The following is a 23,377-nucleotide window of genomic DNA, read 5'->3' on the forward strand; positions in this document are numbered from 1 at the left end:
CCTTGCCCCTGCGACCACCCCACAGCGGGGGCCCCACAGACTTCCAGTGGCCAAGCCTTGCAGCTGGACTCGGGACTGGGGAGGGGGAAGGGGAGTGAAGTTTTAAGCCTGGGCCGAAGAGAACGGGCTGGACGTGCCACACCACTGCCCGGTCTCTCTCGGGCTGATTTCCCCTCTTGGAATCAAGTCCCGGGTCTCGGGGCCGGGCCCGCCGCAACGTCTCCGGGCTAGAGGGCAAAGGGATTCTATTTATGGGCCGGGGTAAGGCGTCCAGGACTCCCGCCAATCTCCAGGACCTCTGAGATGGTTCTGCTCAGCTCGGGCGCTCCAAAGCCGAGGCCCGGATTTTATCTCCATCTTATAACCTCTATAAGCTCCGGGCCAGAATGGGACATGGTTTGGGAGGGAGCTCTGGGACCAGGAGGCTGAGTGGGGACCTGGGGGCTTTAGGGTTCTGGCACTACCCTAAAGTCAGGGACCCGGCAATGTTATTAGAGCTGCAAATTGGGGTGGGGGTAGGATTTCTGGGGGCTGGCGCCGCCCTAGGGGTGAATCTGAGGAAACTGGAACGCCCCCCTCTACGCCTGGCGACGCTGCTTGCCTTTGCACCCCCTTCAAAAACACCTGCTTGGCGAGGTGGTTATTTTTTAAAAAACAAAAACCCGGCCTGCACCCGCCTACGCGGCGGGGCTCACACCTAGAGGAGTCACCCGCACAGGGCCGCGACATCGAGACATCGAGACACAGGGGTTTGTAGAACGTGCGGCCACGAGGCCAGGGCTTCCCGGCTTGCCTTCGGTCCGCACCTTCTCGTGGGCGCGCGGGCTAGCGCCCGGCTCCGTTTGAACCCTTCCTTCCCTCCCCCCAACCCCCTATAAAAGTCCAGGGCGGCGCGGCAGCGGCACTGCTGCTCTCCCGGCCTCCCGCATTTCTCCGGCCCGGCCCGGCCCGGCCCGCCCCGTCTGGCCAGCTGAGCAGGCCCGGTGGCACAACGCGGACACCCTTTGCCTGTTCGGGGCCGGCAGTGCGGGGCGGCACGCTGGGGGCGCGGCGTGTCTGGGGACATCTTGTGATGTTGGCGAGAACAGGACATGATCTCACATGGCGAGAAGCTCTTTAGTTCCTTAATCATTTCACGGTGCCTTCGGACGCTTTTTTTCCACCTAAAACGTTTAGTTTCAGCTCAGTGATCAGCTACCCCAGCTCGGCGGGGGAGCGGAAGGCTTGAATTATTCCGACCTGTGAGCGGCCCCTGGCACCAGAAAAAAAAAAAAAAAGAAAGAAAGAAAAAGAAAAAAAAAGAAAAGAGAAAGAAAAAAGAAAAAGAAAGGGGAAAAAAGGAAAAGAAAAGAAAGAAAAAGAAGCACACACAAAAAGTGGAAACTTTTTCTCCCTGTCCACTTCATCAAGTTCTGGAAAATCAAAATGGATTTAGAGAAAAATTACCCGACTCCTCGGACCGGCAGGACAGGTAGGACTGCGATCCGGGCTTCAGGCATGCTAACTCCAGGACCCAGCCGGCTCTGGTCCTCACGCACGTCGGCCCTGGGGGAGGGAGTGAGCCGCATTTTCTCAGGGATCGACTGCGTGTCTGTCTGCGGCGCGTTTTTTATGTCTTTTCACCAATTTGTTCACACACTTCTGCATCCGTCCAAGTATCTGTGAGTTTGTGTCTTCCTCTGTTTCTGTATGTCTATCTGGGGGTCTGAAAGTTCGTTTGGGTCCGTGTGTTTACATAGGGGCTCAGAGTGTGCGTGAGTGACAGTGAGTTTGTGTGTCCCTGTATGTGTATTTTCAAAATGTCTGTGTGCCTAAGAATTTATGTGCCTGTGTGTATGCGTGTCCTTATATTAATGGGTGTTAGTCATGTTTATGAGTTCATATTTCTGGGTACTGTACTCTGCATATCCAAAATGTGTGTCTGTGAGCCGAGTGTATGTAATTTGGAGAAGTGTCTCAGTGTACATCTACTCCTTTAAGGGCTTGTGTTTACCTGTCGTATCCCAAGTGACTTTGGCAGTGAGAATGAGGTGGTTACGCTGACTCCTCCATTTTTGGATGCCAACAGCTGTTCACCGTGTACATGCCAATGTACACAAGAATGCCTGCCTGGAGGCACAGAGGTGGATCTAGGGCAGTGGGGTTGTGTTGTGCTAAGCCTGCGGATGGTCAGGCTGTGGTCACATAATGTTGGGAGAACCCGGAATGGAGGCGTGATTTCAGGGAGTGCCGTCCCTGGGTGTGTGGGGTGCACTGCTTCACTCTGTGGGCTCTGTTGAGTCTACCGTTTGTATGAAAGTGTCTCCTGTGGAAGGCATAACCTTGGCGGGTGACAGCAGGCAACCTACAGGCTAGTTGTGACATTTCTAGGGACCTCCAGCCTGCCTTCACTTTTTCCTAGACAAGCCTTTGACCATGGTGTGTGCGTGTGTGTGCTCTTGCGCGCATGCTGTGTGCAGGGTTTTATCTTGTGGGTGCTGCTCCAGTGGAGGAGAGCACAGTGGGTGGACATGTATGCCTCGCCTGGGCATCCAACTCTGGTGCCTGTATAAACACGGGCCTTCCTGGCACAGAGCTTGGTGTGCCACCCACAGGCCCAGGCGGTGGTAGCAGAGTGTGTTTATATCTAAGAGGAAGTGGCAGGCAGCAGGAGGCCTCAGTTTGCCCTGAGGTTAAATCTGGGTATAGGAGCCTCTTTTACGCATTAGGCTATGTGTACTAACCCCCCACCCAAACACACTCCTGGCCCTGCGGGCAAGAATTCCACTTCCATTATCCTCGTGGATCTTTGAGGCCGTACCTCCACCTCAGCCTTAAATACTGGTCAAAAAGCAGAGAGGGAGAGAGAGAGAGAGAGAGAGAGAGAGAGAGAGAGAGAGAGAGAGAGGTGGACTTCAACTCTAAACCCAGACAACTCCCTGGGCATACATAGGTTTCCAAAATTGTAACAGGAGAAATGAGGACAGAAATCTAAGAGGTGGGGAATTAAAGCGGACTCCCCAAGGTTAAGGTGCATCAGGAAGGGAAAGGAATCGGAAACCCCCTCTGCTCCATCCCCTTCCTCCTTCCCCACTGGGGTCCCTCAGAGGGTAGGACTCAGAGAGTCGCCTGCGTCGGAATGAGGACTAGGTGTTGTGTGTATGTCGGGAACGGGTCAGAGGCATGTGAGGCTCCGAGGGAGGGTCTGGGTGGCTGGCAAGGCAGCCTCTCCCTACGAGCTGTCTACCCAGAATGTAATTCAGGGCGGTCGATGGGCTCTTTGATTAGTTCAATCGCCTGAATAATCGTTTAATCAATAAAGCATTTCATTCCTCAGTGAGGCGGACCTGGGTGGGGCTGGGGGGCCCTAGTCTGGCCCGAGTTTTAAAATCTGGAGAGCCACGCCCCATCTTCTCCTTTGGGCTGGGGTAAGGGCCGCCTCCTCTGGCAAGGGTGGACATCTCAGGTGACACTGCACTTCCGCCTGTCTGTACCAGCCTGCGCCCCAACTGGGGGGAGAGGAGACAGCTGAGAAGCTGGCCAGGCTCGGGGCATCTAGGTCTGGTTCTAAGGGATTTGTGTGGGCTTCTCCCATTTCTCAACTTCGAAGCCTTTTATGGGCCACTTGACCTCCTTTTCCTTCCTTCCAACTGTATTCCATTCCCTCTCTTGACTTCAGTTTCCCCATCTGTACAATGGGGAAGGAGTATATGCCCTTTTTGCTCTAATTCCAAGATCAGGTGAGGTCAGCCTTGAGCAGGGAGCCACTTAAGGACCCTCCTGTCTAGCCTCTGATCATTGTAGTACCAAAAAGGAAAAACTGACGGCCAGAGAGGGGCAGGGACTTGTCTGACATCATACAGCAAGAAGTACAGGAGTAGGTAGTACAAGAAGTACTACAAGGAGTAGGACGGACAGGTGACTTCCCTGCCATTAGACCTCTCATTCTTGCTGGGAGAGGAGATAGAGCCCCACCCTCCAAAGGCCCTCTTGGAGAAAAGCTATTCTTGGCCAAGCTAGCTTAAGGAGTCCAAGGCCAGGAAGGCCAGGAGAGGCTGAGCACTGTCTGGGCATTGGCATCTAGCACCCTAGCTCTGGGATGAACGTGGTGGAATGATAATAATACTCCCTAGCCATGGATCTTCATCTTTCACAACTTTGGGAGGCCTCATCTCAGGGGTCTTCTCTCCATTAGACACATAGGGAAGCTGAGCCCTAAGAGAAGGGGCCTGTAGCCTGAAGACTTTGGGAGAGAGGAAGGTAGTTCCAGAACCCCTGGCCTTCAGGGTGCACTGGTAGTGATAACAAACCCTGACAAAGGCAGTTTACGTGGTTCTTGAAAAATTTTGTTAAATTCTATTTTTCACATACATAAGTGATTCCTACAGAAAGACCCTGATCCAGGTGCAGGAATCACACAGGAATTCACTCTGCCACCACAAGCTGTGTAACCCAGGTCAGTTGCTTTCTCTCTTTGATACTTTAAAAATGAGGATTAGACCCAGGGTAGGTGGGGGTGGGGGCGGGGTGGGGGTGGGAGGGAGCTGGCTGCCTCTGTTGGAAGAGCATGTGTCTCTTGATCTCTGGAGTCTTGATCTCAGGGTGAATGAGTTGGAGCCCCACGCTGGGTATAGAGATTACTAAAAAATAAAAAATAAAATAAAATAAAATAAGGGTTCGAGAGAGAGGACCTACTGAGTTAAGACAGCGATAGCAGCGGCATCTTTGACTCCCTCAAACTGAGCAACTAATCTGAGCCCTGTAGGCCTCCCTTCACCTCAAACAAGAGAAGAGAGATGGGCTGGAGGAGTAGATTTCAAGCCCCTAGAGCCCTTTAGCAGTCCCAAGCCCAGACTCCTGTGTCCCAACTCCTGCGTGGCGGGTGGGGCTGACTGGGCAGAGAGAAAGAGGAGGAAGGGAGAGTATGTTCTGAGTGAGGGCAGGTTGCTGGCTGAATACCGAGGTGGACGCTCCTCTGGAGGTATTTTGGCCTCTCATACATTCTCAATGGGCTTTTTTTTTCAACAGCAGAACTTTCAAAGGCGATTCCACTTCCATAAATTGAGTTTCTTCCTGGATGGTTTCCTTTCCCAGTTTCCTGCCTCCAGTGCTTAGCACAGGGCCTGCCAGCCCTGCTCAAAGTTGTACCATTGGGGATCGTAACCCCGCGACTGTTGGACACAGCAAGTCCCGACCTCATTCAGTGCCATCGTTGAGACCAACTCCCTGCTAGTCCTTTCCATCTCTCATTGCTTGTCTCTCTACTAGCCTCACTCAGACTCGTGGGCTCATGAGCCCTCAGAGGCACGACTGTGGCGCCGAAGCCCCGCTCCTTCATGGAATTGCTGTGTAATCTTGGACTAGTCCTATAACTTGTCGGGGCCATTGTTTGGTGGCCTGTAAGGCTGGGCTAGGTGGCCAGGATGTTAGGTCTGGTGGTGCCTCTTGGCGTTAGAAGTTCCCAGAAGACGGCTGCCTTGGAGATGGTGAATAACCCCCACCCAGAGGGAAACTTCCTCTGTCATGGGCACCTGTCGCCCAACAAATTAGGCAGCCCAGCTAAAGCCTGTCCTGAAGCAGCACGCCTCTGTGTGAAGTGGGAGTCCAAGCTATTCCTGCTCAGTTAATATCTGTGGTTCCATCCCTCTCCAGCAGTACTTCCAAGATTCTGTCCAAGCTGCACAGGTATTGGGAAGAAAACTGGTTTGTGCCGGCATATCCTAACTGGGTTCTTTGATTTGGCAGCATCCACACCCTCACCTCTCCCCCAAACTCCCTGCCATCCCAAGAGTGGCTCTCTTCTGAGAGAGGTTCCCAGCCCACAGCTTTTCCTCTATCTTAGACTTTCTACGTGACCTTGGACAAGTCCCTCCTCGGCCTCAGGTTATGCATCTGAAAAATGGGGAAAGCAACGCCTCAGGGCCCTTTTGGCTCTAAGACTTTAGAAGTTGTGGTTCTAGGCCCAGACTCAACGAGTGTGGCTGGAGGTGTCCCTCAGGGTGTCCCCACACTCCCGACTCTCCGGTGGGAACGCTGAGCCACCACTTCAAATTTTAGTCAGTTTTTATGCACCTCGCGCCACCGGGTGGAAAGAACATGGGAACCAGGATGAGTAGCTCCTCTCTGCTTTTGCAGAGATGGGGGTTTCTGCTCCAAGACGGGGTCAGGTTTGAGCGGGTGGGAGAGGGATGGTGGGGAGGTGGCGAGGATCGGGACCTGCACGGTCCCAGACAAAGGAGAGACAACGCAGCCACTCCACCCCAATGCACACCGCAGCCTTCTGGGCCCCAAGAGGCCGCTTGGGGCCGTTTTGCGCAGCTGTGCCCTGGAGGGGGTGGGGATGGTGTCAGCACCGGAAACTTATCTACCGGTTAGGGGCAGCTGTGTCTGGGACAGTAACAGAAGGTGAGACCGAAGGCTAACTCAGTGTAGGGAAGTGGCGCAGAGGTAGAGAGAAGGGAGACTGAGGCAGAGAATGAACCAGGATTCCTCTCAAGGGCAATCAATCTGTGCTCTGTCTTCCTTACAAGCCTAGGTCTGGAGAAGTTATCTCAGAGCCCCTTTTTATGTTTAATATCAGAGGATCATTACTTGTGAATTACAAATGGTGGGTTTGGGGACCACTTCCATGAGCTGCTGGGGCTAGAATCTTCAGTGTATTTGCCAGTGCCTCCTGGGTGTAGAATGGCTGTCACATGCTTCCTTTTCAAAGTCCATTCCTTTGCTTGTTGTCTTCTGGACCAGGGGAGTCTGCTAGAAATGCACGCATTTTGTCTTAAAAGCAACAAGAAATTCCCCGGAAAAGGGAAGGAGGAGTTTTCTCTACAGCAGCCTGGTGTAGCACGCCTGTCTTGGCGCAGCCCTTGCAGATAGAACTGGCCTGCCCACCTGCCTGCTTCAGGGACCCTCGTTAGCACTGGACTAACACGACTGGCTTCATTCAGTTCCCAAGAAGTCTTGCGTCAGATGCAGTATTACTCCTGGAAACAGAATCCTTCAGCTGCGCACCACTAGCCCCCAAAGCGTCTGGCAGTTCCTGGTCTGAAGCTGGAAACAGAGGCTCAGGGCTCAGTGCTTGGACAACCTGGTCCAAAGCCTCAATTAGTCTCCTCTCCCAGGAGCACCCTGATTACTAACTTTAAAGGGGTGTGAGATTTCTTTCCTCTCAACGTCTCTGCATTTCTGTTAGCTCAGAATTGGGGTGTCCTGGGGGTAAAATGAGGGAGGGAGGTGGACGAGGCGGCGGCGGCAGCGGCTTAGTAGGCTCTTGAAATGTTTAAAATTGTGAAATGTTTCCTCTGGAAGGAGTTCCATTAAAAACTAGGTAAGCCAACTCTACCCATTTTACAGATGAAGAAACTGAGCTCAGAACCGGGTAGATGTGCTCACACTACGAGTCTATTGCGAATCTGGTGGTGCTTAGATTGAAAACCGGATCTCTTACTGCGTTCCGATTTTTCCTCTAATATCCGTGTGTAGATTTTCAGGAGACTATTCCTCCACCTTCACCGTTCACCTCCCCATCCCCACTTTGGCCGCCCCAATCTCTTAGGGCATTCCAAGTTCCCAGCACTGCGGCGGGGAGGTCAGGCTCCCGCGGGATCTTCGGCGGGACTCTCCAGGCCCTGTGTAGATCCCCTTACCCCTCCCCCCATCCGCGCTCCGCTAGGCCTTCGCCCCGCGCGTTTGTCAATGAACGTGGCGCCGCCGCCTGGGCCCCGCCCCCCATTCTCTCCTATTGCCCAGGTGTCCGCTAATCAGGCGGAGCCCGCCGGTTGCTTAGCCAATGGGACGCTGTCTCGGGCCAGGGCCGGCTGCCACAGCTCTGATTGGCTTGATGAAGCGTGATTGGCAGGTCAGCCCCCGCCTCGCCCCCGCCCGGAGGGAGGCTGAGCCCCGGGCGGCGCTGTCCACACGCAGCGGGTCCTGAAAGCGGCTCCGGGGCGGCGCGGTGGCGCACTGTGCGCGCCGAGCAGGCGGAGGGCTAGCGCCGGCGGCGGCGGCGGCGGCGACAGCGCGGGCAGTCAAAGCCGACAGCGGCTCCATCTCAGCACCGGCAGTCCCAGCGGCCTTGGTGGAGAGGACCTTCCGCTCTCTCGGTCCCTCGCTTCACGCCAGGGGCAGGCGCGGCGGCCGTCCCGGAAGAGGCAACTGGAAAACAGTGGAACCAGACCCCTGAGAGAGGGCAGCGGGGCTCGAAGAGTTGGTGGGCGTGAGGCAGATACTCAGGCGAGGAGGCGACTGTAGCTGTTGTCCCCATTCCTGGTCCCAGCGATGGGGGAGCATCGGGGGCCGGGGGAACTTTGAAGGCAGAAGCTCCGGGGGTGTGAGAGCTGCAAGCTCCTGGGGACTGAGGAGTCACGGCCCCAACGTCAGTGACGGAAGCGTCTCCGAACCCGCCGGGGCCCCAGCGCCGCCAGAGAGGAAGTTCTTTGCAACTTCGTCCGAGACGTCGGAGAGCCGAGTAGAGAGAGGCTGGGGCTGCAACTCCAAGCCCCAGAGATTCAGAGAAGCAGAGAAAGGATCCGGTGGAGACCGAAGGGTCGAGGAGAGACTCCAGAGGCAGCGAGGCCGCGGAACCAGCCTGTCAGTCCGCGGGCCTCGCTGCCCCCTGAGTGAAGCCAAGGGCCGTGTGTCCCGAAGGCCTCCTCAAAAGCCGCTCCTACCGGAGGCCGGGGGCTCTTTGCCGTCCCGGAGACGGGCCCCTACGCTATGCCCCCGAAGCTGCCGGCTGCTTGGCCGCAGCTACTTCGGCCCGGGTCCGCAGCCACTGCCTGAGCCAGCCCGACAGGGAAGCCACCAGGACTTGGGCGCCCCGCTCCCCGCCGGACGGCACTAGCACCGTTTCCCGCCTCTAGGCGCAGCTCTCGGCGATCTCCAGCGGAGAGGCTCTGAGAGAGGCCCGGCAGCTCCAGCAGCTTTTTCCGAACCCAGATCGCACAGAACCCGGCCTGGCGGCTCGGCTCCCTAGCCGCGCTGGGCAGCCCCTTGGCGCCGGGAGGCGGCGGCGTGGGCCGGCCTGCAGTCTGGAGCGCCCCGATGGAAATACACTGTAAGCACGACCCGTTTGCATCCATGCATAGTAAGTAGGCGGCGAGCTCGCTTCTCTCACTCTCCGGCCGGGACGGGGTTGGGTGTGCCGGACCGCGGGGCAGGTACCAGGGCCAGGAGGACTCAGGATTTCCGTAGCAGCGCAGTCAAGTTGGCAAAGTGCAGTGCTCCCAGGCAGGGCATGTGGAGCGACGCGCCTGGTTGTCCGACCCAGAGCTCGGCCAGAGCACCTGGTACCGGGAATCCCGCCTCCAGCAACGCGTAGTGTAGGCAGCGAGTTGCAGCCTCTCCAGGGGTTCCGGGCAGCAACATCCCAGCGTGTTGGGAGAATCCTGGCTCGGACCTGAAGAGGGCTCCAGGCCTGGCTAGTTGGAGGGCACGAAGTTGTAGGAGAGGTCAGTCTAAGTCTCAGACAGTGCCCCACACCCCAACCTGGGGTGGTGCCTTTTACAGCCGTGGGGCATCGAAAGGGACTGAGGCTTGGAGGGAAATTGGGGCCCTGACCAGCACCTGTGTACTTGTATGTGTGGAAGAAAAGGCTGAGAAGTAAGCAAGGACACCAAGTCCAGAGCTCTAAAGGCGCCCTGGAGTTGAGGAGTGGGATCTGAAAAATCAACAAAGTGGCTTTCCCTCAGCCGAGCTTAGAAGCTGCCGATTCATACAGAGACCCTTAAAGACACTATCAAGTCCTTCTCTTCAGGGCACTTGCCTCATGATGGCTTCACCCCTTAAAAAAAAGAAACCCAGAGGTCAGTTAGTCATAACAGGCACCCCCCCCCCCAACAGTGGCTTCTGTAGGAGACGGGAAGGGTCATTCTGGGCACAGGCGAGGCCGACCCAGCTGCCTGACCCTTCGGGATCTGCCAGTTCACCCTTTAGCACAGCTTCCTGTGAGATGAGCGCTTCTCTCATGGTGAGTTAACGCCGGATTAGATTCGGAGATTTCAAGGAAATTCCAAGTGGAACGAATCGCGTTTCCCTTCTGCTCACTGCAGAGCTGGGCCGGAGCAAGGCGCCAGGCTTTGGCGGCATCTAGCAGGGTAGCCTGCTTGAGTCCCCACGGGCAGCAGGTCAGGGAGTTGCTCCCGGACTGGGAGCTTACCCAAGCCAGGTTTCCTTCAGACAGCCCAGGATCCTGCTTACTCAGCCGTGAGTCCCCTATTTAACAAAGGCAGCACAGACCCGGCTGGAGAGAAGGCAAGCTTCCGAGGCGGATTTGTTTCTGCCCTGGAGGGCCGAGTGGCCTGGTAAGCAGGGAAATGCTGATATAAACGGCAGGGGCTGGTTGCGGGCAGGTCAGTTTCTCTTTGTGTCAATTTCCCGAGTGCAAGGTAATCCACCAAAGCAGTGAGGAGATTTGCGTACAGAAGCGGCTTGTGCTGGTCCTACCCCAAACGATTCTTCACCATTTGGGGCCTGTGCCAAAACGGTTTCCAGTCCATGGTGACCCCAGCGTTCCTGGCAGCCCTCTCTGGGGCAGACTTGAGCCATGCTCTGGGGAGGATCTGTTCTCGCAGTGCGAGCGAGAGAACAAATGAGTTGGGGTCAATACTCTGAGAGGTGGACAAGCCTTTAGCTCAGCTAACGGGCGATTGGGGGACAAAATGGAGAGGGTTGACCCCTGCACTTCTCTCCTCGCCAGCCACAATTCACAGAGTCTCGCTGCCTCCTGCGGAGAGCCGGGAGCCCCAGAAGTCGTGCCGGTCCTTGGGGAGATAGCATCAGAACCAGTGGTCTCCTGGCTTATGCATGAGGGTGGAGAAGGCAGCTCCTTCCAGGTGCTGGTTAGCCAACCGAAAATGCCAGTGTCTCTGTCCCTCCTTGTCCCTGCCTTCATCTGCCCCCTCCTCGAGAAGTGCTCCCTCCTCCCATTTTCAATCATCCCGGCAGCATGGTGGGGGGCTGGGCCCCAGCCAGCCTAGCTTTCAGAGCTGGCTTCTCTGGAAGTGCCTTGGTTCTGACGCCTAAAGCTATTTGCTTGTACAATGTAGGCCCACCCTGGCCCCCAATTTGTTGGCTATTGAGGGGGGTCAGCTTCTCCCCCTGCTTCCCCCATCTCCCCCATTCCCAGTGGAGCAGGACATCATCTGTGGGGAGGTGGTATTGAGGGAGGGCAAGGCAGTGCTGGGAAATTGGCTTCTGTGTTCTCTTGCCCCTACTCCCTATTCTAGACTCATCCTTTTCATCAGCACAATGTCCTCCCACCATCCCCGCATAGATGTCTCCTTCCCCCAGGTAGGGTTTCCAGTTATAAAGCACTTTCATGGTCAATCTCCTACCTAAGTGTCATCTAAACCCTCTGCTACACCCATTTTACAGAGTATGATAATCGAAGCCAGATAGATAAAAGGACTGACAGGAAGTTTACATGGGCAGAGGTGGAGCTGGTTCTTGGGTATCCTGGATTCATGGAAGGGGAGAGGGAGGGACTCAAGATTCCAGAGAGAGGGCAGTGGCCTGAGTGAGTACACACATGTGCAAGACACTCTCTCTGTCTGGTTTCACTATACCTGTACTCATGATCGGACTGTCCATCTGTGTCAGCACCTGTCTGTCGGTTAGAACCCATTAAGGAAATTTCATCCCTCGTCTTTCCCTGTGTCCCTGTTTGCATGGCTGTGTGCCCCTTCATTTATCCTCTCTGGTGCCACTAGGAGGAATTTCAATAACCCTGTGGGGTTCTGGAGTTCAGTCTTCCCTCTGAGTCAGCAGAGACCCTCTCCCCAGGACTCTTTACCCAGTCGTGGTCTTCATGATTTGGATAGGGTCCCTGGTGGGTAGTATGTCCTTATCAGGGCCTAAGGAGCATCTGTGGAGGCCAGCCCTCCCAGACCAGAGCCACAGAGGCCTCGGGGTATCTTCAACCCTTCTCCCCTCACCTTCCTCCAAACCCTGAATAGTCTTCCCTGTGGGGTCAGTATCTGTGTGTCTGTTTCCTGGTCTTTGCCTTGATTTGTTTGCATCTGTCTCTGTGCCAGGCTCTCTGAAAATTCTACTTGGCCTTGAGAAGTGTAGCTGAGAACATGCACCGCTCAGGAGGTGAACCCTCACCCAGCTGAGGTCCATAGGAAGTAGGGGCTGGGACTTGGGTCCTCTGAGGAGATGCAGGGCCAGAGCCGGGGTCCCAGAAAACAAAGATTCTTCTCCAAAGAAGTCCCCTGTCTTCCAGATACCCCTTTACTGGGCTTCCTCCATTTTCTCTTCTGGTCTTCTTGCCTCCCATGTACACCACACTCACCTTTCTTTTCCTTGCCTGAACTAGCTGATCCATTCCTTTTTCTCTTCCTCTGCCTTTCTAACCTGAGGCTTCCCTTCTGGGCTCTCTGTCCTTGCTGTCTGTGTCATTTAGTTCCTATGCATTGCAACCTTCCCCTCCCTTTTCCTCTCTTCTTTCCCCATCCTGCCTCCCTCTTTCAGGCCTCTGGTTTTACTTCTTTCTAATCTCAGGGTAAATGGGAGACACTGTCTTCTCTGAGCAGGTAAATTACCTCCCCACCACCCTTGAAATGCTCTCTGTTGGATAGGACTGTGACTTAGGCAGAAAGGGCTCACCTAAGTGAGTTTGGGAGTCTTCCCAGAAAGTTGAGGGAGATTGGGGGCTCCAAGGTCATCCTGAGTCTGAGGTCAGCTGTGGTTATTGGATCGGACTCTGGAAGAACATTGGTAGCCTTGTCTTTGTGGTCAAAAGTAGAGAGTTTGGGGCCTTGCTGCCACCTAGAGTGCCCGACCCTGGGGGGTTTTCCCTGGTGCAAACGGCCCCTGAAGCTCACAAATGTCCTGCAGGACTGCTCTTGGAAGTTAAGTCCTCTTGAAGGTTGCCACTCTGTTTTTGGCAGAAATTTTACATTGCCAGTGGTATAGGGAACAAGCGATTGCAAATGGGTCAAAATGCCTGGGCTATAGGTTATCTCAAAAGTGCTGGATGCTTTTGGCTTCCTTCTTGTCCTCTTAGATGGGCTTGTACCAATTTTGAATTTACTTTCTTCTTCAGGCCAGCCTGTTCTTTAAAGATCTGTACAATCCTTTTTTATTAGATGCTCCCAACCCCAGAACAAAGCCTTCTTAAGGCCCTCAACCAGGGGTGGCCGCAGTCTTTCTGTTTTGGGTGAACTACGCAGTTTTCTTTCTAACTGCAAAATCCTGTTGGGGATGATTTTCCTTTTTCTGATGTTTGGGGTGTTTTAGAACAATCAAAACCAATGAAAGCTCGTTTCAAAAATGAGAGAGAAATTCAGCTAAGAATTAGAATTAGGTACTGTCATTACCTATAAAATTATGTTTTTCCTTGAAATCAGTCTGAGCTTGGAAATTTGGGAAATATTCAATTAGGACCCTCATGGGAAACTTCAGTGAATAGCTTTGGCAGTTTTTAGGAAATAGGTTGTGTTATGAGTGTCCCCCCACCCTTTTATTTCAGATGTTGTTCATGAACTTAGATAGTAATTGAGTGCTTGGTGGGGGATTGCTGAAATGAGGTGGCTATTTTATGTTTTAGAGCTGGAGGCAGAGAGAGAGACAGAGAGAGAGAGAGAGAGAGAGAGAGAGTGTGTGTGTGTGTGTGTGTGTGTGCATGTGTGACATCTGAGATGCCCTAGCTTCCCTGGTACAGTCTAGTCTCAGGCAAGTCCCAGTTTAGATAGAGATTTCCCCATCATTGGCCTCTGAGCTGCCAGCAGCATTGATAAATGCTTGGACTTGGCTTTTGGCTTTTGGCTGTCCTTAGTGATGTCAGTTAGTGGCTGATTAACAGCCACAAGGTCAATGATGTTACATACTGGATGTTATATACAGTGGTGCTATACTGGATCACTCTGTGTTTATTGGTTTTGCTATTCATTTACTTGGATTCCTGTTTCCCTCCAGATGGACTTTGGTGTAAGAGAAGGGAGCTTATTGGGTGGAGGAGACACTTTCCTGGACTCCTTTTACTTAAAATCCATCTCAGAGCCCTTGTAAAACCTGGGACTTGGAAGCCTTCTCCAGCTTCTTTATTTCCCCTAAACCAACTTAAAGCTACTTGTCATTTGCAAAACACTTCAGCAATTCCAAGGAAACTCTTTTATAACAAATCCTGATGTGGTAGAGTGGAATGTGATCCTCTGACCCATTTCTTTTGTGTGCTCTGAGAGGGTACAGTCTGCATGTCAACCTCACCTTTTTTGTTTGTTTATTTTTTGCCTTTACTGAGCGATGCACCCCATCTTGTTAAAGAAAAGATTTTTATCAAGGCAGTGGTTGGGTTTTGTTTCAGTACTCTGCAGACACTATTTAAATTAACAAAAAAAATCTTTAGCCTTTGAATCAGATTGCTGATTAAAAAAACCCAAAACCCATTTTCCCCCCTGAGATCTAGGTTTATTGGAGTAGTCCTTTTCACTTTTACAGATATTTGCTAAAAGGAAAATAGTTATATTTTTAAAAATCTCTTTAAATTTGATGTATTCTAAAACATTTTCTCCCCAGGATCTTTCTTAGACCTCAGCATCATGCATGTAATAAGTTAGGTCTCTAGTATAGATTGGGGTCTTTCACATAGTCCATTGTTAACAAAAAATTACAAGGCAAATTACAACAAAAATTGAAGGATGGGGATGCTTGTTATCAATAGCCCGACTGGCTGAAGATGGACAAAGGCAAAGGTTAATTTTAAAAAGCAATCTGAGGGGCTCATGAAGCCTGCACGATCAGACTCCAGGCTCAAGATCTCCAGCCTGCGGCCATTTCTGATCAGAGGGGCTGTGGGCGCTTACAACACGCTTCTTCTCTTATGTGACTGGTTCTAACCACCCTTTCTCTCTGCTTTTGTTTTTGATCTGTTTCAGGACATGGAGGAGTGAATCAGCTTGGGGGGGTTTTTGTGAATGGACGGCCACTCCCGGATGTAGTCCGCCAAAGGATAGTGGAACTTGCTCATCAAGGTGTCAGGCCCTGCGACATCTCAAGGCAGCTTCGAGTCAGCCATGGTTGTGTCAGCAAAATTCTTGGCAGGTAAAGGCAGAAGCTGCAGGCTTCCCTTGATTTTTCAAATAACGACCTAAAACATGACCCAGTAGCTGTCCAACGTGCGGGTGTCATTGAAAATCACGGTGGCACTTCACCCACATGCATAATACTTAAGAGTTTGCAAAGCTCAAGCCATTCAATTCAAAGTAGTCCTGGGAAACCCCTGTTTCAAGTGACATGTGGAATGAGGTGACTCAATCAGGAATGACATGTTTTTTGAAAGCCTGGTGAATTATTCCAAAGAACCCAAGAATAAGAGGTTCTTGGGAATTTCCCCTACACATGTTAGGTGAGTCTGGGGCCTAAGCAGGGCTGGGTGGAAAACCCACAAGTTATAAAATCACGTTATTAGAGTTCAGTGTTTCATTTTAATGTCTTCAAAAAGCACATTCCATTTTTAAAAGTCAGCTGTCATTTTCAGTTTTTGGTTATCACCAGCCTTATTATGTTGGGCTGTAGTATTTTCCTTCTACACATTTTGTTTCCTTTGTAGTGACAGGCATCCTAAGCGTATATTAGAGAGGGAAAAAAACTCAAACGCTAACTCTCAAATCTGACATTTGAAAGTTGCCACTTGACCCGTCGATTTGCAGCAAGCAAAATACGAATAATGCCAATTCTCCCAGAGGGCTGTAGAGCCCAGCCTTCGAGCACTCCTGTGTGTTTTCTCAGGAGAGCTTCAGTATGGTCCAGGGAAGCTTGTTTTGAGAAGGAAACAAATCTACAGAGGCCAAGTGCCTGAGCCAGGTCTATCCAGCTAGTCAGTACTCGGACTGGGAAAAGGCCTCAAGGATTCTTAGACCATTGGCACCTTACCATACTGCAAAGCCAAAGCCACAGGCTTGTTTCGGGGCACGTGAAGTTGTTCGAAGTCTGCTCTGGCAGCCACGGGTGTTCTCAGGTTTAGTTGTTTAGAGCTCTCTCAGGATTGTTCTCCCTGGGTCAGGAAATAACCTTGGTCCTGTAGCTTGCATTATGATTTGAGAACAGATGCCTGAAGAGAAAATAAATATTTTGCAGTGTGTCAGTGATATTGTGACTTTTTCTTGCTCTCTCCCTTTCATCTGCTGGAATTTAAGAAATTCTTTTAGATGGAAGGAATAACAGTTTCTAACCTTGGGGAGCCTTGCTGGAGGCCAAAGGAAGAGGTTTCAAGGCCAGGGGTCTGGCGTCCCCTTTGGGGACCTTGATCCTTGTGTTAATTCCTTATCCCTTACCTACCTCGGGTCGCCTCAGCCAGGGAGGCTCTGGGCTCCACTCCTGTTTAACGCTCAGCAGCGAATGAGCCCCAGCCAGAGTTCAAGGAGGAAGGCTGGACATTAGCACGGTGTTCTTGTTAGACGGTGGTTTGAGGCAGGAGGACGAAAGTGAGGATAAAAGAAGAAAAATACAGGAGAGGGAGATGAAGAGAAAAGAGAATCATTCATTTAAAAGAGAGAGAAAGAGAGAGAAATAGAGAAATGAAGACAAGAAAGAAGGAAAGAGAAAAAGAGAGAGGAAGGAAATATTTGAGATTATCCCAGTGTCAGGCTTCAAGAGCCAAGCGGATCTTCGCTATCTTCTTGGGAAGCCTCTTCATTGCATTGAGAGAGAGAAAAAAGAAGGCCCTTCCTTTGTGTTTGCTGAGACATCTTTGCTGAGCCGACATTTTGCTAGCTATCTGAAATCTTCTTAGGACGAGATGCCGAGCCCTTCTTAGAGGGGACGTCCAGATGCCAGGTCCTCATGTTCTGGTGCCCCGAAGCCCTCTAAATCTCCCCTGGAGACCAAAGGGGACAAGGACCTTCCCAGGCAGAGCCGGCAGCCTCCGGAGGCCCAGAATAGATTTGTCACTAGGTAGAGTGGCACTCGGAAGTTATGCGCCGCTCTGGTGCCTGGCCGTTTAAGTTGTCAACAATAAATTGGAATTTCATAGCTCATTATTTTCATAACTAAGAACCACAGTGGACAAAATGTCACTCTAATTAGAACTGCCTCTTAAGAAACAAGTTCAGCCCTAAAACAGTGTAACTGGGAATTTCTGAACTGGGCTGTTCCATCCACTTATTTTATTTTATTTTTTCGGTTACCGAAGAATTTGGTGGGTGCGCTCGGAGCGACAGATTATAGAGAGTGTGTTGTGTGTGGTGGCCGTGGTTTTCAGAGGGTTCATGACAAGGCAGGCAGAGACCCTCGTCATCTTGGGAAGGTGGCGATTTGCCAGGAGTGTGGGCATTCAGTCCACAGAGCTCGAGGCTCAGGAGGGGCTGGAGAGGCACAGCCTAGTGGCATGTGAGGCCCATTTAAATCCACCCAGAAAGCCTGGCTCTTGTCTTCTTTCACTGGAGCCTGGCTGGGAGGTTCAGCCCGTTTGGAATTGGGTGGTATGTTACACAGTAAGAAACACTCAGAGGATTTTAATCCGCAACACGTGCTTTTTATGTTTTGCAAAGCTTTTTCTCAACCATTCTGCATTTCTGCCCGTGTCCTGGGAGGCAGGCAGGGTAAACATCCTCCCCTTATTATACAAATGGGGTCACTTGGAGGCCCAGAGACACTAAGTGATTTGGCCAGGGTCACACAGAGCCACTGACTAACACGCCCACCTCCTCACTCCCAAATGAATGTTCTTTGCACGGAACTACACTGTGTTGGTGGCTGCTGTTTGTCTGTCGTGTGTAAGCCAAAAGGTGGCATGGCTGTTTTGCTGAGATGAAAGGGCAGTTTTTCCGTCTGATTCCTCACTTTATACAGTTGCCAATCGGGGTTTCCCCTGGGGTTCCAGGACTGCCTTCTAAGGGCCAGGCTGATGTGTCAGTCAAAAGGCAGACAGAGACCTCTTCGTGTGAACACCACAGCCTGCTATGGTTGGCACTGCTCAGGTGGGCTGGGTGGAGAGCCCCAGATCCTGCCACCCCCGCTGCTCTCTCAGCTGCGGCAGGAACAGTGCAGTCCCATTCGAGTGATTACAATTGGAGTACTTAGCCCAGGGTTGTCCTTGCGTCTGTAACTGCTGCCCCAAGCCAGTGCCTGTCCTAACAGGTGCCCAGAGAGGAGTGAGTGAGTGAGTGAGTGAGTGAAAAGAGGTCTGTGAAATGCTTGGTAAACAGTAGAGCTTCCTACAATTGTCATCATCCCCATTATCATTTTAATTTTCACAATCAAAGCAGAAGTTTGCTCTAGTGGGAAGAGGCCAGAGTCAGACTCGAAAGCTGGGACCGCCTCTGGCTTCCAAAAGGGAGTTGGCCAAGGCACTTGTTCTAATCATCAGTTTCCCCTCCGTAAAACCCCGCTGGCCCCTTAGGATTGACGTGGAGATCCAGATAATTTGAGGCAGAACTCTGTAAATTTTAGAGCCCTGTGCTGGATAATGAGTTATTGTGTTGATAGTAACAAATGACTTTTTATTGTAAAATTGGAAGGATAATTGGAAGCTGCAGAGATTGCTGTGTGCCTTGATTTAGCTGCCTTTCTAAACTTCTGACAAAATAGTGTTTTCTTGGATGTTTCTTAAAGACTGTGACTAATAATTTTTCAGTCATTACAGAAGGGGGGAATAGTTTGCATTTTGCCTTATTGTCCAAATTTAAACATGACTCACTTTTCTCAATGAAAAACAGAATTTCCATGTCCATATCATTGCTCTCAAATTATTTCATCTGTTTCTAGAATGTCCATTAGGTTGGCCCTAACTAGATTTCCCCAGGCTGAGACTTTCAGCATCTCTTTATTTATTTATTTTAAGTGTTTATTTATTTTTCAGAGACAGAGAGAGTAAGACACAGAATCTGAAGCAGGCTCCAGGCTCTGAACTGTCAGCACAGAGCCAGACGTGGGGCTTGAACTCTTGAACCAAGAGATCAAGACCCGAGTTGAAGTCGAATGCTTAACTGACTAAGCCACCCAGGCACCCTTCAGCATCTCTTTAAATGTGACTAGTCATTGGGTCTTGGGTAACACTTCCCACCCATCCCATGGGAGAATCGTCTCTTTGCCTTACCTATTATAAACTCTTTAGGTTGAAAATTTACCAGTCATTGGGGTGCATGGCTGGCTCAGCTGGTAGAGCATGTGACTCTAGATCTTGGGGTCGTGAGTTCCAGACCACATTGGGCATAGAGTTTACCTAAAAAAAAAAAAATTACCAGTCAGTTCTAAAATGTCTCCTTAGCTAAAAAAAAAAAAAAAATCTCAACTACAAGATAATCTCTTTTGCAAGCGGAAGTCAAGAATTCCTCTGTAAATATTGAGAGACATCCAGTGAAGGCTCAGATTCAGAAAAGGAATCAAGTAATTTTTTTCCCTTGAAATGATCTTTCACGGCACTCTTCTCCCTGGTCTCGGTTTTACTGTAAAACCCTGACATCCTATTTGTGTTAACGAGGAAGAGCTGATAGCATGGAAATGTCCTTAGAAACAGCGATTTACCTCAGGGGAGGTCTCTGGAAGAGCTGCGGTGACTTGTGGTTGGTTTTTATTTATTTATTTTTTTGATTGCTTGGGTTTTGACTTGTATATAACACATATTTCCATTTAACTCTGGAATCCAACATTTCCTTTCATTTTAGGCTAGGGCTATCGTTGTAATCTTATGGCAAAAAAAAAGTTGCACTTAAGGGATAGTGTCACAGAATGCAGATGGAATCTGCTAGGGGATGTGAGTACTGGTAAATTAAAGGTACAAGCCAACTTTCTGGGGGAAATTTTAGCTCGGGGGCCAGGCCACTGTCCTGATTTGGCCAATGGGCCTTGTGTGACCCTGGGCAAGCCTTTTAACCTTCATGGATCTCTGTTTTATACCTGTAGATGGGGACCTGTTCATTCACTTATTCATTCATTTATTCATTCAAAATATGTATGTGCTTTAGAACTGTGGTGGGGATCAAATGGGAAAGCTGACTTCAAAGTTTTCTGTAAACTGTAAAATGATAGATAAATGTGATAGTTAATTAACTAATTAATGCATAGCGTCTGGACCAGCACTGTCCAATAGAAATATAACACGAGCCACGTTTGAAATTTAAAATTTTCTGGTAGCATATTAAAGAAGGAAAAATAAACAGGTATAATTGATTTTATATATTTTATTTAACCCAGTATATGAAAAATGTGATCACGTTAGCATATAACCAGTATAAAAATTATTAATGAGATATTTTACCTTCTTGTTTCTATACTAAATTTTGACAATCTTGTGTGTGTTTTATGCTTACGGTACACCTTAATTCAAATGAGCCATGTTTCAGATGTTCCAAAGCCCCATATGGCTAGGCTAGGGCTGCTGAATTGGACAGCACAGATCTGGATGTTTTCTGGACAGAGTAGCTATTTTGTTGCAAACATCCATTTTGCTGGTTCCTCATGGCTAAGCTCCTTTCTGCTTGGGTCCTAGGTATTATGAGACGGGGAGCATCAAGCCTGGTGTAATTGGAGGATCCAAACCAAAGGTCGCCACGCCCAAAGTGGTGGAAAAAATTGCTGAGTATAAACGCCAAAATCCCACCATGTTTGCCTGGGAGATCAGGGACCGGCTGCTGGCGGAACGGGTGTGTGACAATGACACGGTGCCCAGCGTCAGTTCCATCAACAGGTGAGGGGCTGGTGCCTGTGGGGGGCTAGGGATCGGGGGGGAGTGGGGCATCCTGGAGGCTCTGTGAGTGCCTTTCCTAAAAGTCTGGTCTCTCCATTCATCCAGGCCCCTTAGGGGTTATTGGACAGGAGGGGTGCTAATGGGGCTAGATTGATCTCTCTGTTGCCCTTCTTATCTTTCCAAAGTAGGCAGGGGTCCTAGGCTCAAGGAGGGAAGGCCATGTCAGTACCCAGGCTGCTTGAGAGTCTTCTGAGCCCAGAGTGATTTCTGTCACTCTCCCTTTACCGCCACCTCTGTGTGTGGGACACTTAGCAGCAAACTGTTCTGATCAGGCCTTGACAAATGTCACTTCTTTGTAAGCCCGTGCTCAGGGTCTCCGCACTGGCTGATATAAATCAGAGCTTCCAAGGAAGAAAATCCCTGCCTCCAGTTTGGGCAGAGGTTGAGCTGTTGAATGTGGAAAACAGAGCCTGGACTTGAAGTTGAGAGATTTGGTTCTTTGTCCCAGTTCTGCCACAAACTCCAAGTGTCACCCTGACAAAGCTCTTCCTCTCTTTAAGAGCTCAGAACCTTGGTGGTCCTGATGTAGGTCAGTGATCTCCAAGAGTGACGTCCAGGACACCAAGATGCTGTGGAGTTAGGGAGCTGCCCTCTCCCCAGTTTCCCTCAATGTCACCCATGGAGAGAAAGAACCAGAGAAATACCATGAGTACCAGGCATGGGATCTTCCTGGGAGCCACAGCGGCACCTTCTCTGAAGTGTGATCCAGGATATATCTAATGGAGCATTCAGAGCTTCAAAAAATTTCTGAAAGAAAGTATTCTATTATAGGGGCACCTGGGTGGCTCAGCTGGGCAGGCCCCCGACTTTGGCTCAGGTCATGATCTCATGTTCTGGGAGTTGGAGCCCCGTGTCGGGCTCTGTGTTGACAGCTTGGAGCCTGGAGCCCGCTTTGGATTCTGTGTCTCCCTCTCTCTGCCCTTCCCTGGCTCATGCTCTGTCTGTCTCTCTCTCTCAAAAATAAATAAACATTAAAAAAAATTTTTTTTAAAAGACAGTTTTCTATTGTAAACGGCAAAGTCTCAAATCCGTTAAACCTATAGAAGTCAAGGATGAAGTTGTGAGGTGAACAGAAATGATTGTTCTCTAAACTCCACAAAGAAAAGAGAACCAGCTGACTGAAAACTTGAATGGTTCCCATTTCTCTAAGGTCACACACTACCCTTGTCCGTGCAGAGCCTGTCCAGGCATAGCAGACCCCTCACCCCCCGGCAGAAAGAGGTGGTCAGACTAGAATGTCCCTGAGATCCCTTCTGGGCTTGATGGTTGTTCCTTCTGTGATGACTCGAATGCACAGAATCACTGTGTGAGTTCATCTCTTGATGTTTTGAGACCTGCTATTTCATAAGCCATGAGCCTGTTTCCTTTCTCTCAGCAAGTCTTTATCTTGGTCCTGACATCATGTGAGGTACAGAGCACAGAGAGGGCCACCAGGTACACTGTCTCATAGTCTCCGTTCTAGAGGGCCTCCTTGCGTAGGATGGCATTCAGGCATGCATGAGAATTCTGGTCAACCTGAATTAGCTGAGGAGATAGCAACGGTTGTGGTGGGTTTGGGGTGGGGGGGGATAACTTCTGTTCTTCTGGGTTATGGGGGCTCCAGTGTGCTTTGGGAGTCCCCTACTTCTGGCACATTGCAGGATTACCGTCACACAGAGCAACATGACTTTTTCCCATGTCTCCAAGAGCTCTCGTGTGGAGTAAGGCATACAATGCCTATAGCAATCAGGGAACGGAAGCCTTCTCTTCAGAGGAACCTCCACCAAACCCGTGGTCAGGCTTTGGGGGCCCGCAGATTTCCCAGTGTAGGGTGTACGTGTAATTGGTGGTTTGAAAGATAACCCTGGCTTGCCCGTGGGGGTCCCAAGCTCCTAATGCCTGCTGTTGGCAGGCAGTAATGTAACAAGTGAGGAAGGCTAGGTATGAGGTGATAGGGAAAGGTGGGGTCTGTGGGAAACCAGACAGCACAAGAGTTACTGAAGGGGTAGGTGCTTCTCAGCTCCAGGCGAATGCCTCCAGGATTTTTTTTTAAGTTTATTTATTTATTTGGAGGGAGAGTGTGTATGCGCCCGCGAGCGTGCGAGTCCACCAGCAGGGGAGGGGCAGAGAGTGAGGGAGAGAGAGAGAATCCCAAGCAGAGTCTGCGCTGTCAGCTCGGAGCCCGACACGGGGCTCAGTCTCATAACCAGGAGATCGTGACCTGACCCGAAATCAAGAGTCGGACGCTCTACCGACTGAGCCACCCAGGTGCCCTCCAAATCTCCATATTATTAAATGGTGGCAATGAATTTCAGTGAAAAAAAAAATGCCTTACAGGATGAGCATAACTCATTTGCAGGGCTCCAGCTTATATCTTCTGTAATACAAGGATGAAAACGGTCATCTATTTATGATGAATTTGCTTTAATGTATTTTAGAAAAATATAAGTGGAACACCAAGCCAGTGAGTGTGAACTTTATGAACTATCCCTCCCATTTACCGTAAAGAACTCGTATTGCCTCATAAAGTAAGTCTAAGTCAAAACGTAAGTTACTTGAAAAGAAGATACGAAGTGAAAAGAGCACAGTGGCCCGACGGAGCGGTGGAGGCCGTGAGGCGGGACTTACACGAGTGTCTAGGGAAGCCGTGGACCAGCTGGTGCTTTGTGCTTGGAGTTGCGCTGGGCGGCTGCTTGCTGGTTGCTGGGGCCGTGGCTAGCCTCAGGGGCTCCTGTG

General features: G+C 50.8%; 1 protein-coding gene across 2 annotated transcripts in view; it reads left to right on the plus strand.

Annotated features, from left to right (window-relative positions):
• The first annotated feature begins 640 nt into the window (after positions 1-640).
• Positions 641-23,377, plus strand: part of PAX5 (paired box 5) — a 193,838-nt gene continuing 171,101 nt past the window's right edge. Inside the window, exons 1-3 of one of the 2 annotated variants that reach the window (XM_027039454.2) lie at positions 641-1,471; positions 14,853-15,018; positions 20,405-20,602. In XM_027039454.2, coding sequence (XP_026895255.1) covers positions 1,426-1,471; positions 14,853-15,018; positions 20,405-20,602 — 410 coding nt within the window. In that variant the 5' untranslated portion in view covers positions 641-1,425. The remainder of the gene's footprint in view (positions 1,472-14,852; positions 15,019-20,404; positions 20,603-23,377) is intronic. The other variant, XM_015079494.3, reaches the window with a different exon arrangement.

This window comes from Acinonyx jubatus, chromosome D4, assembly GCF_027475565.1.
Source record: "Acinonyx jubatus isolate Ajub_Pintada_27869175 chromosome D4, VMU_Ajub_asm_v1.0, whole genome shotgun sequence".
In the NCBI taxonomy this organism is placed as follows: domain Eukaryota; kingdom Metazoa; phylum Chordata; class Mammalia; order Carnivora; family Felidae; genus Acinonyx; species Acinonyx jubatus.